The 19441-nt window shown below is 43.4% G+C and overlaps 1 protein-coding gene across 6 annotated transcripts in view; it reads left to right on the forward strand.

Moving 5' to 3' along the window:
• The window catches only part of samd11 (sterile alpha motif domain containing 11), a 110150-nt gene that overhangs the window by 38906 nt on the left and 51803 nt on the right, over nucleotides 1–19441 (forward strand). For 2 of the 6 annotated variants that reach the window (XM_037772460.1, XM_037772461.1), the window contains one exon: nucleotides 4636–4727. In XM_037772460.1, coding sequence (XP_037628388.1) covers nucleotides 4656–4727 — 72 coding nt within the window. In that variant the 5' untranslated portion in view covers nucleotides 4636–4655. Of the gene's footprint in view, nucleotides 1–1989; nucleotides 2791–3825; nucleotides 3845–4635; nucleotides 4728–19441 lie in introns of those variants that run through there. The other 4 variants (XM_037772458.1, XM_037772459.1, XM_037772457.1 and 1 more) reach the window with 4 other exon arrangements.

Genomic DNA, 19441 nt, shown 5'->3' on the forward strand with positions numbered 1-19441 from the left:
TCATGGCCATTTTCAAAGGGGTTCCTTGACCTCTGACCTCCAGATCAGTGAATGTAAATGGGTCCTATGGGTATCCACGAGTCTCCCCTTTACAGACATGTCCACTTTATGATAATCACATGCAGTTTGGGGCAAGTCATAGTCAAGTCAGCACACTGACACACTGACAGCTGTTGTTGCCTGTTGGGCTGCAGTTTGTCATGTTATGATTTGAGCATATTGTTTTATGTTAAATGCAGTACCTGTGAGGGTTTCTGGACAATATCTGTCATTGTTTTGTGTTGTTAATTGATTTCCTATAATAAATGTATACATACATTTGCATAAAGCAGCATATTTACACACTCCAATGTTGATTAGAGTATTAAATATTTCACAAATCTCCCTTTAAGTTGAACAGATAAAACAGATTAATCATGATTTACTATGGACAATCATCCGATTAACAGCAAATAAATGTTTTAATCGATTGACAACTCTAATGAAATATACATTTATGTTCATGTTGCTTGGTTAGTTGATGTTGTTTTCCCTGCAAACCAAGAACAACAAGACAAAAACCTGTGACACTCCGTCATCTTTGCTTTAAACTTGTAAAAAAGGGACACATCGCAGCGTTAGGTGTCGCAGGAATTATTTTATGCTTGTGTACTTTGCAAATAATGAAGGTACTTAGGTAATTAAGGTACATTTTGAACAGATATAAATTTGCGATTAAGTATGGACAATCATACTATTAATTATTTATTATTATTATTATTTATTTTGGTGGACTTGTACACATGTTGAAACTATTTGCCTGAAAGCTGGAAGCCTGGTTTATGTCTGGTAATATTGGACTTTTAAAATAATCATACATTTCTTGTCATATTTGGGGGGAACTAAAGGTAAAAGTGCTGTTGGACTTTAAAATACTCATAACTCAATATGTGGTCTTTATAGATACAGAAGACACAGCTGTTAAAGCGAGTTTTTAGCTTCAGCTGCATGGGTGGAGATGACAGTTTACTTCCTCATGCTGCTCACTCTACACTAGAGCTGGTTCCTCCATTTTTCCGCAGCAGCGCCGCGCCGTCCCTCGCAGTCCCCCCTCCTCTCTCCGCCGGGCCCTCGCCGAGCCTCCGCTGTTTAAATGGGCCAAGTTGAGAAGCGGCGGAGAGTGCAAATCTTGTTTGGTCTGGGTCTGTGAACTTCAGCGTGACTTCAACGACATACACAGGGGTTAAAACACAACTCTTTCCAAAAACTTTCAACTGTATTAACGCTGCGCAAATAACTTCCTCAGATATATATCAAGCCTGATGTGTGTTTGGCTTGTGTGCCCTGATTAATGCCATACAGCAGAATATTATCAGCTTTTTATTATTGTCTTCATTGTGGCCACATGTAAACTCCCCATAGCATGGGAGTGGGCAAATATGCTGCTTTATGCAAATATATAATATAATATATATTTATTATTGGAAATCATTTACAAACAGAAAGCGAAAGGTAAAGAAAAACGTTTTATTTATCTGTAGGGTCCTTTCTATAATGTTGTCAGACACTTATAATAACTATCTGAGCCTGTCAAAAGCAAAAACAAGCACTTTTAGTGGCAAATATGCTGCTTTATGCAAAATGTATGTATACATTTATTATAGGAAATCAATTAACAACACAAAACAATGGCAGATATTGTCCAGAAATCCTCACAGGTACTGCATTTAGCATAAAATAAAAAGTTCAAATCATAACAACAGCTGTCAGTGTGTCAGTGTGCTGACTTGAATATGACTTGCCCCAAACATGCATGTGATTAAAGTGGGTACCCATTGAAATATTTGTCTAGTGAATATTAAAAAAAAAAAAAAAAATCTCTTATGTTACTTCTAATTTCCCCAAAGGCTTAGAAATAAGAGCCACGACGCGTAATGATCACCGCAGGTACCATAACGTCCGGGTTGCTCAGAGCTATAACCATGTCAGGTATTAACACAGCAGCGAGTGTGATTAAATGTGGGAGGTAGAGTAGGAGCTGCTGGTGAAGGCTGGCGGAGGAGAAGAAGAGAAGAGAAGCTGCGAGCTGCTAAACTACTGAATGGGAATCTCTCCGGCAACTCCTCCAGCAGACCGCTGCTGTCTCACGGCTGCAGCGACACGGACACGGCGGCTCTGCGTAAAACCAAGCGGAGGCGCGTCTCCAAGTCTGGCTCAGCAGCAGCCCAACTCACAGACTCACACACGGAGGAGAGGACGCTGAAGTTGGCTCGTTGAGCAGCGAGCAGCAGCAGCTTTTCTTCACTTGTTACCGGCTCTCCTCACTCACTAACATGCCTGCCATCAAAAAGGAGCGTCTGGATGGAGATGGAGACGACATGGCGTTCAACCAGTCCGAATACCTGGCCCCTTTAAATGCCACCGCTATCCCCGTGGTGACCCCCTCGCATCCGCCGCCCTACGACCACATTTTCGCCCATCACCACCGCGCGTACTTGGGGCTCCACCACCACGACTCGGCGCTGCATCATCACCACCTCCACCAGCATCACCAGCACCATCACACGGAGGACTTGATGCTGGAGAGGTTCTCCTCCATCCCAGACTTCCAGCCCTTCTTCGACAACGGAGAGCCCTGCATCGAGGTGGAGTGCGGAGAAAACAAGGCTCTGCTTTATATCAATAAACTGTGTCAAGGTAGTAAAGGACCCTCGATTAAATACAGAGGAGAGTGGCTCACACCCAACGAGTTCCAGTTTGTCAGTGGACGAGAGACAGCCAAAGATTGGAAACGGAGTATTAGACACAAAGGTAAGAACAAAACCTTCATGGAGCTGTTTTTTATTACATATTTTAAAGCCCTTATTGCTCTTTGTAGTGTGGAACAAACTTCCAGATGACCAACAGTGGTCACTTTTAAATCTAGACTCAAGACCATCTTTTCTTTAATTGATCAACACTTTACTGTCTTTTGATTGTTTTTTTATTATCCTTTTAATTTTTTTTCTTTTAAACTTATACTTTTATATTCTTTATGCACTTTGTGCTCTTTTATCTTGCTTTTTATATATATATATATGTAAAGCACTTTGTGTATGAAATGTGCTATATATATATATATAAACTTGCCTTGCCTTGTATGCTCTGGTAGGATGGTCTGCCTTAGTCTGAACCACTGGCGTGTTCTTATTTATAAGGCTATTCTTGGTCTGCTTCCACCTTACCTATACGGACCTACATACTTCAAAAAAGTACAGGAAGTTACTGTCTTTGCTCCCAGGACTTAATCCTACTAACTGTCCCTAAAGTCTGTACTGAACTGGGAAAAAAGAGCATTCAAGTATGCTGCTGCCTCTTCAAAATGAGCTGAAACTTGGAGAGCTGGTCTCACTGAACATCTTTAAAGTGCCTCTAAAAGATTTGGTTAACAGACACATCTGGCTGTAGATGTTTTGAATGTTTTTTTGATACCTTATGATTTTGAAATTTGCTCTTCGTTTGCAATTGTTATGTTTTGTTTTATGTCTGCAACTGTGTAACTGTGGTGCTGCTGCCTATATCTTGGCCAGGACCAATAGATTGGAAAATAGATTTTTTAATCTCAATGAGTTTTTTTTACTCCTGGTTAAATATAAATAAAATAAAAACACTTGTTTTTAAGACGCAGTTCATTCCGGGTTATAAACTTTGGGTATCTTGGTTCGGTGCTGAGTTTTGGAGTGAAAGGGTTACAGCAGCAGTCAGTGCGTAAAAGGAGACAGATGAGAAAAGGAGCATATCCTCCACATTACCCCTCCGACGCTTTGACACAGAGTTTGGGCTGCGATCACGACCACACCGGGGCATTTGGAGCACCGGGACTGAGGTGAAAAGTTAGACAGATTCAATACAATGCGTGACAGTTAAAATCTATTTTCTTTCATTATGAGATGAATCGTTTCCGGCACTTGTGCACACTTTTACGCATGGCATGTTTGCTTTGAAATATGGCTGTTTATTTGTTCGTCCACTCAAGTGATAAATGTTTTAAAATGTTTTGCAACCAAGTGGAATTTTCAACTAGACATTAATTGCATAGCTGCTTTCATCCATAGAAGCATTTTATTAAGTGTTTGTTGCAATAACCTTGACAGCATCAATACAGTGAGGTATTCTTTATGTGGACATTTATAGCATAGTATTTTATGCAATAATTACGCATGGTGCGCTCACCCCCTCACCACACACACACACAAGGTTACTCAGGCAGAACTGACAGGCGTTAAGATGTGTGTGTGTGTGTGGGAGGGAGGGTGTCACCCCCAGGTCAGAAATGGTAGCCTAATAGTTTAATATACCGATTCCTATAGACAGATGACAGGAGGCTGCTGTCTCTCCGGCTCACCACACTTGACCTGCCGGGTAGAATCAAACTTCATGGCAGAAATGTTGGAAGATAAGTTTGTCTGCAGGGGCTGACTCCTTCAAGAGTGTTGATTGGAGGCTTTTTTTTTTTTTTTTTTTACTTGAAACTTTGAGTCCTTTGAGATGGTGGGCTGAAGAAAAAGGGCCCATTCTCAAGCAAGTTGATAATCTATCATATGCTGTGTCATGGAGGAGATGAGTTTGGTAGTATTCACTAAACGTGGTTCTCCTGTTTGTCTTTTTCTTTTCCAGGGAAAAGTCTCAAGACTCTTATGTCCAAAGGGATCTTACAGGTGCACCCTCCGATCTGCGACTGTCCTGGTTGTCGAATTTCATCTCCAGTGGTAAGAACATTTCATCTCCTGTCATGCTGCTGTTACTCCTGCACTGTCTGTCTGTACTTGTAGAGTCAATGTATTAACTAGGGGAATAGAAAATATTGTTTTAGTTTGACTTGAGGACAACTCCTATGCTGTGGATATATTCAATATACAGAACACATGGGGTTAAATAAAAGATGCTGGATTGTGGTGGTGACGGTTGTAACTTGTCAAAGGGCACAATGCATGCAGACAGAGCTGGAAGATATATTAATATAATACAAATATTTGTGTGAAAAGACAAGTAATAGTAGACAAGTAGGAAGTATTTGTGATTGTAATATTGCGGTAAAGCCTAAAGTTAGTCTTTCATAGTTAAGTAATGCAAATGATTTTGATGGTTTTTGCTCAGTGATGATGAATGCTTGTGCTAACTTGGCTGTTAAAGTCAAGTCTATTTTATTTATATGGCATTTATGTAGCCCCAAATCACAAAATTGTCTTTACAATCTGTACCCACGTTACTAGTTTTGTTTTTATTTCCAAATCGACCATGTATCCTGTTAATTTAGATTTAGTTTAGCTCGTGTGAAAGCAGGACTGGGCATACTATTATTTCGTTGTGTTGTGTCACTCAGCTTTACGTACATGAAACAGTGTATGAGTGTCTACTGGAGCGTCGTCTTTCTCTGTAACCTTGATGGTGAAGACCCCTACAGCCACACATGTCAACTTTGATGGTAATTTTTCTCAGCATGAATATCAAATCCACGTTCAGCCCTTCACTGATGCCGAGTTATCAAACAGCCTTTTATTCTGAGGCATCGAGCTGTCCGGTGTGGCTGTTTTTTTGACGTTAGGTGCTGTCGGTCGGGGCTCTTTCCGCCCCATTGAATGCGTTTCCTCACCTGGCTGCTGAACTTTTGTTTGCCTAGTGCTTCCCTCAGGGCTCGGGCCGGGGGCACCATGCCAAACCTTGAGGCCTAGCAGGTGTGTCACGATTACAGCATCACCACTCTGCGTGTGTGTGTGCGTGTGTCTGTGTGTGTGTGTCAGCTTTGAGCAAGCACACTGCCGGCTCACCGTCGCCAAATCTGTTCACACAGGTGCAGCGTGTGTGTGTGTGTCTTTGCGTGTGTGTGTGTGTGTTTTTATCACCGCGGAGCGCATCTGTCGTCGCTCCCAACCACTAATCTTGAGGGAAGGGTGTAAGAGGCTTAGCGAGCTACTGAGCGTGGCTATTGCTGATTATTGTGTGCGAGGCACGCAAGGCAAAGGCGGTTTAGATAAGCCGGAGGTGTTTGAGTGATACAGGTAAACTGGTGACATTTTTCACAGCCTAGAATGAAGACCTGTACCCTAACACATAGGGTTCAGTCAAACGAATTACCAGAGGGAGGTAGCGGGGGGGGAGGAGGCAGGGAAAACAGATAGCAGAGATGCCCACGTCTTATTTTTTACTGAAGGATTTGAGCCGTGTTTGCTTATTATGTTTAGGCTCATCGGAGATATCAGAGTGATTGGCTTTTGGCTTGCTAGGGCTTGTGCAGTTCCACATCAATTACAGCTGTGACGGAGTAAAACTTTGTTATTGACGTAAGCGGGGATATGAGGAGCTTTAAGGTTGTTGTTGTAGCCTCCTCTCTCCCTCTCTTCCTTTCCTTGTCTGGTGGTGAAGCCTGAAGTCTAACCCAGCAAGTGAATACCACCGTGACACTTTCGCACACACACTCACGCACGCGCACGCACACACACACAGGCTAAGTATGTTGGCAGCTCCATGCGAGGCGGTGAGGGTTAGGCGGAGGAGGGAGGGCAGTGGGACTTGTATGGCCTGTACTGGCGTCTCCCTCTCTCCCCATTGACTCCCCTCAGGGCATGGCAGCCAGCACTCCCTCACTGATGAGCTATCTCTCTCTCTCACTCACTCACTCTCACACACACACACACACACACACACACACACACTATATGCCTGCCTACTGACACAAATTACCTCATGCAGTCATTTATTTTGAAAGTTTGACGGCTGAACTTTGAGTGATCTTGTTTCGCTATAGGCATGAGGCAAGCGATCATAAAAAAAAAAAAGTGCAGCAGCTGGTGGGAAGACTTTTCACCTGCCTGCTCAGAACTCGTGGAAGTTAATTTGCGGCGTCGGCCCGGGCACAAGCTGTTTATAACGACACGACACAAACTGAACTGTTGCTACGCTCCGCGGTGTAGAATTTGAATATGTCTATAATGTTGTTTATCCACACTCATTGACATGCTGTTGATAACTAGCTGTCAAGGTGTGTTAGCTTTTTTATTAAAGGGATAGTTTGGGTGTTTTGAAGTCGGGTTGTATCAGGTAGTCCTCCATAGTCAGTGTATTTCCTACAGTAGATGACGGTCGAAACAGACAGGAGTTACAGCGCGGAAGCAAGGCGATGTACTGCTGTCGACGGGGGCAGCAGCGAAACATATTTTAGCCACCTAAAAAAATCTATAATAGTTTAAGTGTACGCTATATTTAGAATATTTGCTCCGGTTTATCTCGCCGTGAGACAGCTATACAGTCTGTGTTTCCGACTGGGAATTGAAGCCGTTATCTATGCTCTCGCCATAGCAACCAGACTCCATTGGGAAAAAAAAATTAATTTGACCTCGCAGAACACAGGAGTTGCCGGTGTACCGATGCCTCGTTCGGTTTGTTAGTTTGTGTTATTGTATGACTTTGGTTAGTTCGGATTCACCAAAGTCACACAATAGCACAAACAAACCAATCGATCGAGGCAGCGGTGGACCAGCCACCCCGGTGTCCTGCGAAGTTCATCTTTTTTCAATGGAGTCTGGTGGCTTTGGCGAGAACATAGATGGATACAATGTAGGGCTGGGCAACATTGAGAAAAACAAATACCATAGTTTTGACAAAATACCTCGATATCGATATTGCGACGATATTGTATAATTGACCACAAAAGATATTTACACATCGAGATTTTTGACCAAACATAATCAGCAATGTGGATATAATGACTAAGTGGGTAAAGAGCAGTCTGGAAAGTTCAGGAAGTGACATCACTGTACTTTAATGCAGCTTTTAAAACCAAGAAAAGATGACACTTATGCCATATTACCATATTACGATATCCAAAATCGAAGACAATATCTAGTCTCAAATATAATATCGATATATTGCCTAGCCCTAATACAACGGCTTCAGTTCCTTGTCCGAAAGGGCTGTCTGACGGCAAGGTAAACCGGCAAAAATGTTCTAAATTGTAGCGTTCACTTAAAACGATATTGATTTTTTTGGTAAGCCTTTCTTTTAGGTGGCTAAAATATGTTTTGTTGCCGGCCCCGTCCACAGCAGTACATCGCTTTGCTTCCGTACGGTAACTCCTGTTTGTTTTTCCAAACTAGGGGCGTGCTGACCGTCATCTACCCAAACTATCCCTTTAAGCTGGTTATTATGTGATGATCAGGTGCTTAAATGATTCCTCAGCTTTAATTGTTATTAAAGTTTCCCCTTGAAGTTGTTGGATGCTGCTTATTTTGCGTGTTTGGCATTGTATTTCATTCTTTTGCACGTATACAATATATAATACTCAACACAGTGTCCGCACGTTGACGTTTATTCTCGGCTCTGTATGTTTGTGTTTTTGTCTGTACATACTTTTGCGTTAGTTTGTGTCTCAGTGCGTGCGTGTCTGTGATTATTTGTACGCCCGCTATGGCTGCCTGACTTGCCTGCTCGCTATGTGTGTTTGTGCGTGTGTGTGTGTGTGTGTCTGTGTGTGTCTGTGTGTGTGTGTGTGTGTGTGTGTGTGTGTGCGTGTGCGTGTGCGTGTGCGTGTGCGTGTGCGTGTGCGTGTGTGTGTGTCGCCTCCCGGGAGAGCTGGGCTTCCTCTGCTCTGTTATTTCAGCGGAACTGGCGGAGGCCGGGAGGAAATTACACTCCCCTCCTCCGGCTCGTAAAGACCTCCTCCAATCAAGGGCTCCTCTTGCAAAGTGAAATTATACAAACACACACACACACACACACACACACACACACACACACACACACACACACACACAGAGGCACAAACACAGACATACACACTTTTGCCTATAACTCATAGTCGATCTCATTACATTTTCATAATGCCACTTCCAATAGTGTTAATGGGGGAAAAGATCATTAAAATCAAAGTGCACCATATTGAGTGAAATAATAGGAGCTGGTATGTGATGTGGAGTCGTCTTCATAGATCAGCTACCTACTGTACACTGCTTCTGTTTTATGTGTTTGTGTGCTCGTGTGTGTGTGTGTGTGTGTTGCCGAGGCTATGTTGCTATGGTAACGCCGGAATCGGTCATTGGCCCAGAAGAGTGCAGAACTGTGGTCGTGTCGAGTGTATTTGTGCACTTTTGTGTGCAACTCTCTCTCTCTCTCTGAGTAACGAACAAATTAGAGATCAACTCTAATGATATGTGTGTCTTAATGTCGCTTGTAGAGATCGATACGAACTTGAATGTGTGTCACACACACACACACACACACAGAAATACAGTAACAGTCGTATAAACACTCACGCACATTCAAAAACTCTTTTGTGCCTCTTATCTTTCTATCTATGAATAATTCAGTTAAAATAAACGGTTTAATTTAGCAAAATAGCCATTAGCTTCCACTAGTGTGCATTTCAGCAAGATGCCAGGGATTGATAGAGAGCTTAATGTGGATGTGTGTTGGGTGTGTGAGCTTCTTAAAGTGTTGTTCGCTGTACGACTGGATGCATGAGTGTTTGGGTGCGGACCCCGTTAACAGGCAGCTAAAATAAGTCGGAGCATCTGTCTATCAGCCAAATGTGGTTTATCACAACAAAGCCAACGGCGATATGTCTAAAAACCCTCCTCCCAACATCTGTGTGTGTGTGTGTGTGTGTGTGGGTTGTTGTTCGCCGTGTGATTTCCTCTGATAGTTGCAGGCTCGCTCTGTCACATCAGGCCTTCGCAGAAAGTAAAGTCCTGTCGTAGTTTTACTTTTTATACATCCATCAGTACACTCAAACAAGCACACACATACTGTGTATAAACACAGGATTACTAGGTAGATTCATCAGTGTCATACAGTTATATGTACAGTTTTTAATCATTATTAAAGTTTGTCAGTAATGTAGGTGTAAGAAAGTAGTTAAATTCTGAATTTGCTGATGATTATAATCTGTATACATGTCTATACTGTATATTTAAACCAAGGTAAACACATTTGCCACACATATTTTTTGTTTAATACTGGAGCTGTTAAAGTTAACGTGATAATAACGTGTTAATGCATATTCATTTTAACGCCACTAATTTCTTTAACACATTTACGCAACTTGTAATTTTAGTTTATACCGGGCTGAACTAAAATACCGGTGGGAATCCATCGGTACCAACCATGTCGTACTAGCTTGTCGTAAAAGAGGCTAAATAACGCTCCAAAGTTACGCTAAACTTTGGTGAGGAAAAACTGTCATGGCCATTTTCAAAGGGGTCCCTTGACCTCTGACCTCCAGATATGTGAATGTAAATGGGTACTATGGGTACCCACGAGTCTCCCCTTTACAGACATGCCCACTTTATGATAATCACATGCAGTTTGGGGCAAGTCATAGTCAAGTCAGCACACTGACACACTGACAGCTGTTGTTGCCTGTTGGGCTGCAGTTTGCCATGTTATGATTTGAGCATATTGTTTTATGTTAAATGCAGTACCTGTGAGGGTTTCTGGACAATATCTGTCATTGTTTTGTGTTGTTAGTTGATTTCCATTAATAAATAGAGACATATATTTGCACAAAGCTGCATATTTGTCCACTCCCATGTTGATTAGACTATTAAATATTTGACAAATCTTCCTTTAAGGTACATTTTAAACAGAAAAAATGTGTGATTCATTTGATTAATCATTATTAACTATGGACAATCATGCGATTAATTGTGATAAAATATTTCAATATATTGACAGCCCCACTAAAGTGCTAAAAAGTCAGTATGAGAAAGATTAAAGTCAGGTAAAGCCTACATTTTATTTTGCCAGCATAAATGAGGGTCATCTGAGTTGATCTTGGTTTTCCCTCCACAACGTAACTTGTGCTCATCATAAGTGACCTTTACCGTTATTTCATAAATGAAGTGTAGCTGCGTGTTAAGTTGTGTGTGACTTGTCGCAACCTCAGCAAAGTGGATGTTCAAACCTTGTAGAGGTGTACTTTTAATAATGTGGCAGTGTTTTTAATGGAACTATTTAAAGTGTGTTGATCTTTACGTGAGATTCTAATAATTGTCAAATTCTTTCTCTTGTTGGGACCGCCACAAGAGAAAACATCAGTTGAATTTACCAACCACAACTTCACGCTCGCCTCCACTTCCCGTGTGTTTGTCTGGTGGAGAGAAAGGCCCGGTCGTTACCTGTCCACAAAGCTCCCCCGCGGCGGCCTCGGCGGGCCTATCCAAACACGGAGAGGAGAAGAGAAGAAGGGAGGAGGACGGAGAGAAAGAAACAAGAGGGAAAGGGGAGAGCAAGAGGCGCGCTGGCACGCTTGACTGCACCGCCACTGACCTCCCAGCGCCGCCCCAGCAGCCCCCCCCCTTCCTCTTCGCCGCCTCTCGCCCTCTGTGCACCTCTCCCCCTCCCCCCGCCGCTCACCCATCCCTCCCCCCTCGCCCTGTGCCGCTCCACTGGGCTGCAACTGCCCGCTCGGCTCAGCGCGTGGGGGCCGAGGGTGCGGGAGAGCATGAGTGTGTGTGTGTGTGTGGGGGTGGAGGCGGGGGACTTGGTCGCATGCCTGTCCGCCCTACAGTGCTTTCTCACTTTTTTTTCTCTTTCTCTCACACGGCCTTGAACAACCAAGTGTTGCCTAAAGTCTGTATATAAACCACACACACACACAGTTATCCAGAATCCCATTTATTTTGCCAACTACGAAGTACATTTGCACTTATAAGGAGTTTTACTTGATAATGTTGGTGCCAGATCTCATGGCAGATTTAGAGCTGCGTTTCTGATGTCATGAATGTTTGTACAATATGTATGGAATAAAGGCTGGCCCACAATATAAGACTGTTCAAATCTTAACAGATCTGAAAAATGTGAGACGCCACACATAACGACATGTTATGTTAAATTTAACAGTTTTGTTCCTATAGTTTGTGGAGAGCAACAATTTGCAAAATCTCTCACCATCAAACGTGACTTTAGTGTCAACAAACATGGCGGACGACGGGCAGGAAGAATTAGTTTTTACTTTGTACTGAAAATTCACGAAGGGTGGATGGTTGAAGTCATGGAGACACGTTAAATAAACAATCGTGTTGTTGCCACAAATCAACAAGTTGGTCCTCCATTTCTGAGCTCCATCTTACTACTTCATCACGCTTCACGTTTTGCGTTAGCTCATGCATTAGCCGTGGCCGCCATGACGGCGGTGGTTGTCTTTCCTTCTTCAGTCAGCTTGGTTCCCAATTGGCTATCGTTGTTTCCCACGTGACTCTGTCATCGGCTGTCCTCGGGGTTCCCCACACACAACAGGATATCCGATCGTAAATACTGAACATGTTTAATATTTAGATCGGTGCGGCCAGGATGGACTTCTGAGCCGATTGGGGGACATCAAAAAACACTCTTAACTTACCTCACACCACAGAGGAATATCTAGAAAATCTGGGCTTTGCTGACGATAGTCGGGAGGGGGGGAATCGGGTACAAAATTGTCTTGATTCTCGTGTAGTGTGAGCCCAGCATAATGCACGAAACTGATTCTTAACTTCAAAGAAACATCTACCATTAACCATCCATCATCTACCACTAAGTGACTTCCTTTAACCAAAATGCCAAGGAAACTTCAAAAGAACTGACAGAAAATATAAAGCCAAGATCTGTAGTGTGTTTTAGTCATACATCTGTAATATACCCATTCGTATGGTAGAGTGTGGGTAAACATTAACTGTGGTTGGAGATGCTGCTCTCCATACTAAATGTGGAGAAAAGTTGTTGAGTCGCTCCTGTTGACAAAAGCATTAGGGCTGTCAAAGTTAACGTGATAATAACGTTTTAACGGCACTAATTATTTTAATGCATTAAAGCAACTTGGGATTTTTTTTGGTTGTAGCGGGCTACAACTAGAGTGAAGATACTGGTATCAATAAAACTGGAAGATAACTAATGAAGCCATTGGTACCAACCATGTCATACTAGCTTGTCACGAAGGCTAAGTAACACTCCAAACATAGGCTACATTTTGGTGAGGAAAAACTGTCATGGCCATTTTCAACGAGTTTTCACAAGTCTCCCCTTTACAGACATGACCACTTTATGATAATCACATGCAGTTTGGGACAAGTCATAATCAAGTCAGCACACTGACACACTGACAGCTGTTGTTGCCTGTTGGGCTGCAGTTTGTCATGTTATGATTTGAGCATATCTTTCTATGCTAAATGCAGTACCTGTGAGGATTTCTGGACAATATTTGTCATTGTTTTGTGTTGTTAACTGATTTCCAATAATAAATATATACATACATTTGCATAAAGCAGCATATTTGCCCACTCCCATGTTGATAAGCGTATTAAATACTTGACAAACCTCCGTTTAAGGTGAACAGATAAAACAGATTAATCACGATTAACTATGGACAATCATGCGATTAACAGCAAATAAATGTTTTAATCGATTGACAACTCTAATGAAATATACATTCGTGTTCATGTTGCTTGGTTGGCTGATTGTGTTTTCACTGCAAACCAGGAACAAGACAAAACCCCGTGACACTCTGTGTCATCTTTGCTTTGAACTTGCAAAATGTGACACATCGCAGCGTTAGGTAACGCAGGAATTATTTTATGCTTGTGTACTTTGCAAATGATGACATCAATTATTATATATTATTGTATTAATAGGATATGCTATAAATAAGTTTTCCTCTTATATATATATATATATATATTACATGCACATATATATGTACATGTGGTTTTGCACAACAATGGGGACAAATTGTGTTAAAAAGTACTATATGACCATGCAGTGTGGCAGTACTTGTGAGTGTTTGTGGTGGAGGAACGCACCACCTCCTGTAAATAAAAGTGTCTCTATAAGCGTTATATTCTTCTGCCAGAAGAGTTCAACATGTTTCTAATTACATATCGGCAGTTTATCCACAGCCGTTCTTGATCTCCGCTGCTCTTGCAGATATTGCACCAAGTTTGTTTACATGCACGCTAATAATTTGATTATAACCAGATTAGGCAAATATGAGGCTCGTCAGTTTTTTTCTGCGGCCCGCGCAGTATATAGTGTTTCTTTGTCTGATTTTCTTTCAGCTTTTTGATTCTGAACATGCACCAGAAAGGTCACAGGGTGCAGCGGATGCAAATGGGTGTTTCTATAAACAAACATTGTCATGGCTAGTGGTGGAGAAAAAGAAAACACCAAAATATTTTTTTGGGATGACAGCGAAACAGCTTTCATGTCGCCGCTAACACAAAGTAAAAGAGATTGTATTAAGGTGCGCTGTGAATTAATCAAAAGCAACGTCTCTCCGTTTTCTTCTTGTTTTGTGGCACTAATGGGAGGTTTTTCTACTGGCGCCCACAAATCCTTCCAAACATTATCCTGCCTATCAAACACATCATATTAACTTTATTATTGGGTTACTGGGTAAAGCTGGTTACTGCGAAACCATGTAAACACTTTAATCAAACTATTACTTTAATCTGATTATTCACAGTAATCAGGTTTGCATACTGAGCGATCTCAATTTGACGAAAGCTGACAAATTTTGCAGCTAATCACCTTTCACGGGTGCACCTGTGGAAATGTCAGGTCAGGTGAGTCAGAGATAAGGAGGTGAGACCAAACCAAGTGTAGGGATTTGTATTTTGTGGGGAACTGGATCTCACACAAACACACAGGAGACAAATTGTTTGTTTTGGCCTTGTTTCAGAGCTCTTATGTGAGCCCGGTAATGACCGCTTCATCCCCCCCATCTCCCACCCTCTTCACACTCATTTTTTTCCCTCTCTCCTTCTCTGTCGTCTCCTCGTTCCCCCTCCCCCTTTCCCCTAGTGCTCGCGCCAAGTCGGCCCGCCATCCCGCCTCCACACACACACACACACACGCTGCGAGGTAACGGCAGACAGGCGCGTGACTCATTAGGCATTCGTCCCCCAGGGAGATCGCTGGGGGGGCGCGTGCGAGGGAGAGAGAGCGCCGCAGCTGCAGGAATGTCACGGGCGGCTACCGCTGTGTGTGTGTGTTCATGTGTGTGTGTGTGTGTGTGTGCTCGCTAATGCTAGTTGGAGCCAGCGGCAGGGCACTGCACCTTTCAGGAAATAACGCAAGGAGAAAGAAAAAAAAAAAAAAAAAACACTTATTAGTCCTCTTTTTCCACCAAGAGCTCATTTAAAAGTCTGAAATAAATTTAGAGAGAAAACACCAGATCGCCTCATAATTTCTGCTTGGATTTAAACGCCTTTGCTGGCCAACGTGTTGCCGTGATATTAGCCTGTATTGTTTTTTAATACAAGAGCATTTTGTTGCTTTTAAAACAAACCCTTTGCTATAAATTTATGAATTCAGGGCGCCGCCCAAATGACCTACAGGAACGTATATGGCTGCTGTAAGCACTTTGCTCAACATCAGATTGCTTTTTATTTGAAATATTAAAGCTTTATTACCCATATAGGAGAATGTATGCAGATTAAAAGACCAGTGTGTAACAATTAGGGAAGATCTGTTGGCAGAAATGGAATATAATATTAATAAGTGTTTTCTTTAGTGTATAATCACCTGATAATAAGAGTCGTTGTGTTTTCGTTACCTTAGAATGAGCCGTTTATATCTACATGGGGAGTGGGTCCTCTTCACGGAGTCCGCCATGTTCCAATAGTAGCAGACAACGGACAAGCCAAACACATTTCCTGCTTGGGCCGGAGTCGATAACGTTACTCGCTCCTGTCGCCGCTGCTCTCTCTCTCTTGCTTCACCACTCACTTCCCACGTTCACACACACTCTAAGCATCTATTAGGGCCATTCATGTTTTCGCAAACGGCCACCGTAGCTCTCCTACACGCTTGGCACACAGGAGAAGTTGTAATCTGCAACCTCACCGCTAGATATCGCCAGATCCCACACACAGGTACTGCATTTAGCATAAAAACTATGCTCAAATCATAACATGGCAAACTGCAGCCCAACAGGCAACAACAGCTGTCAGTGTGTCAGTGTGCTGACTTGACTATGACTTGCCCCAAACTGCATGTGATTATCATAAAGTGGGCATGTCTGTAAAGGGGAGACTCGTGGGTACCCATAGAACCCATTTTCATTCACATATCTGGAGGTCAGAGGTCAAGGGACCCCTTTGAAAATGGCCATGTCAGTTTTTATTTGCCAAAATTTAGCACAAGTTTGGAGCGTTATTTAACCTCCTTCTTGACAAGCTAGACATGGTACCAATGGATTCCTTTAGGTTTTCTAGTTTCATATGATGCCTGAAAATGAGCCCGCTACAACCTTAAAATCGCAAGTTGCGTTAAAGAAATTAGTGGCGTTAAACCAAATGTGCTTTAACGCATTATCGCATTCATTTTGACAACCCTAGTTATTATGAAGTTCAACCTCTTGTGTTATTATCGAGCATCAATTGTATTATATATGATGGGAAGTGTTTTCTGAATGTTGGTCATGTACTGATATGACCATTTCAATTGTCCATCTAGATGTGTGTCTGTTTTTGTGCGTGTAAATGTGAAGCCCAGATATATTTCTTGGCTGCCTGACTGACAGAAAGCGTGGGAGGTGATATTCATAGAGGTGCTTTTAGTGGGACTTTTATGAGAGACTTTTTTCCATGGCTGAAAGGAGGTTGACCACACACAGTAAGGTTGCCTCAGCGCCGTGCACGTGCTCGTACGTGCCCGAGCGTATCAGGCGCCCTTCCTTTGAGCGCTCCTACGTGGGCTGTCAGGGGTGTGTTTTGCTTCGTGTTTTGTTTCGGAGAGCCCTCCCCCGTGCTGCGGAAGTGTTGCCGGAAGCAGTGGGAGCTCACCCCCAGTTCTGCGTCAGTGCCACTAAAGAAAGGATCGGGGCTTTCCGGGAGGAGAGAAGAGGGAGGAAGGTGGGGAGGAGGGGGGGGCTGTCAGCCTGGGTATGTCACGGCCATGTGGGTGGTTGCCTACACGCTCGCACACACTCACGCTCACACAGCCTCAGTCACGACTTAGACAAACTATTCTTGTATACACTATTTTGCTGGCGTGTTCCAAGTAAAATCCCCTGCTTTGGAGGGGAATTCTAAGGAACAGGAACAGGTGTGTGTGTGAGTGTGTGGTGGTGATGGGAGTGCGCATGTGCAATTTCGTGTTTGTGAAGACAGCACTAAAGAGACCTCGAGGTGGAATATTTGTATTTAACAGACGTGTGTGTCTAGGGCTGCACGTTTAATCAAATATTAATCACGATTTTGGCTTCCCACAATCATATGAACATGATCGCCTGCGATACTGACGTTTAAAATGCGCGCTCTGCTCGTTGAAAACTCTGCAGCATATCAAATCAAGCGCTTCCTAAACTAACAGCCAGCCATTATCGGGAATGCAGCACATCATGGAAGTGAAAGCAGTGCTTTGTTTATTTTAATGTGAAAGTGCAATAAAAATATGTTGTTGCTAGGGATGCGCATTTTGAAAAATGTTCTCAACCGATAACCGACCCTCGTTAACTGATTATTAAACGTTAACCGACAAGATTTGTGCCTCGTACCAGCTGCAGGAGCACAACAGATATTCGTTGACGGGAGTCCCCAGTTCACCGTCCGGGAGCGTTAACTTAACAGCCACGATGCTGCGTGTAGTGTCGCGGACATGCAGCCACTTTCCCAGTAAAAGTCTCCACCGCACATTTAGTTTAGTTAAGCAGGTTGTCAGCTGTGTGTCTGCTCGGCGTAACGACACTCTGTCTGTCCAGCATAACTAGCGAGTGTTCAACAAACAGTGTGTATTTGTGCTACGTTAGTGAGTGTGAGGTTGTTGGTGGCGTTCTAGCTGTGAACATAGGTGTAGCAGTGCGTGTACAGTTTATTTGTCGGTGAATAAATGCTACGAAACTACAACTCCTCCGTTCTGCTCAAGCAAGCCAGAGACCGGAGCCGACTTCCTGTATCCTGCAACTCCGGCTCTGCCTCTTAAGGTGGGCCGTTAAGGTGGACCAGCTTTTCTCCTTAAAGTGACGAGCCGCTCCTCTGAGCCGCTCAGCTTTTGAGTTGATTATTAACATTTCTTTTAACCGTTTTAGACATGGTGATTAATGTCGGTTAACGGTTAAACGGTTAATCATGGACATCCATAGTTGTTTCTAAAATCAATGAATAATCGTGATCTCAATATTGATCAAAATAATCGTAATTATCATTTTGGCCATAATCATGCAGCCCTGCATGTGTCTGGCAGATGTTACTGTGGTTGCATCCATGGAAAAGTGTTCTGACGTGATGTCGCGCTCCCGGTTTCCTCCCTCTAATTCACCCCGTCGGAGCTCCAGCGCAAACTTCCTACAGCGAGAGGCCTCATGTGTGGAAGTAGCAGAAGTAGCAGAAAGTGATCCACTGTCCTCAAACGCTGGAGCACAACTTGTAGAAAGCTCCGACAGGAAAAGAAGAAAGGAGGAAAAACCTCTTTTCTGGCAAGGCACGATAAAAAAAAGAGAGAGGAGAGAAATGTGCAGAACTCTGTGGCCTGCTCATCCTAGGGGATGTTTTCATCTTTCTCTGTCTTCCACCCCCCCTCCCACCCCCAACTCTTTTTAATGTCTGCCATTTGAGAGACTCCAGAGGGGCTGCACCTGTTTGCCTCTTGGCTAGGAGCCCCCAAATCCCTCCTCCTGCCCCCGCCTGCCACTCATGCTGCCGCGCTTCCTGGGATGGAAGGAGCGAGGGAGGGAGGGAGGGAGTGTGGAGGAGTGGTGGAGAGCGGGGTTGCGTGTGGTGGAAGGGATAGCTGGAGGGCTTAAAGGCGTCCGGGAGTCAGAGCAGAGATGTAGGCACACAGAGACGGAGAGAGGGGAATATAGTTTCAAATCCAAGTCCACTCCACACTGGACATACCTCACTTCTGTGGAGCTTTCTCTCTCTCTCATGTTTTGATTTCTGTATTTTTTTATCACCTTTTTCTCTTCTCCCTCCTGTTCAAACCCACATCCGCTTTCCCTGTTAACTTTTCTCCTCAGCCTATCCTTCCCTCTCTCCCCTTCTCCAGTTTCCTCCCCAGGCTCAATCTCTCCTTCTATTCCCTCCATCTCCTATCTCTACTCCTCTTCCTCCCTCCCTCCCCCTCCTCCCTTCTCTCTGTGATAGGACCATGTTAATCTGCAGTGACCTCTTCAGGTCACATTAAAGGTCGCCCAGCTTCACTTCCTAATGCCCCAAGGGCCACTCTCTCCTCTTTATCCCTTCTTTTCTCCGCGTACTCCTGGCAGCAAAATAAACACTCAATTCACCAACCAACTTTTCTCCCCATCGGTTTGGTTTTAGAGTAGAAAAGTGTGGCAAAGTGTGTGTGTTTGGTGCTGGTGAAAGAAAACTGCTTGTTTCAAAAGGAAGTTACTCTGTTACTACAGACTAGGGCTGGCAAAGTTAACGCGATAACGCAAATCAGTTTTAACGGCACTCATTTATTTAACGTATTAACGCAATCGATCATTCAGAGGTTGTGGCGGACTCAG

This window comes from Sebastes umbrosus, chromosome 6 (genome assembly GCF_015220745.1).
Source record: "Sebastes umbrosus isolate fSebUmb1 chromosome 6, fSebUmb1.pri, whole genome shotgun sequence".
In the NCBI taxonomy this organism is placed as follows: Eukaryota; Metazoa; Chordata; class Actinopteri; order Perciformes; family Sebastidae; genus Sebastes; species Sebastes umbrosus.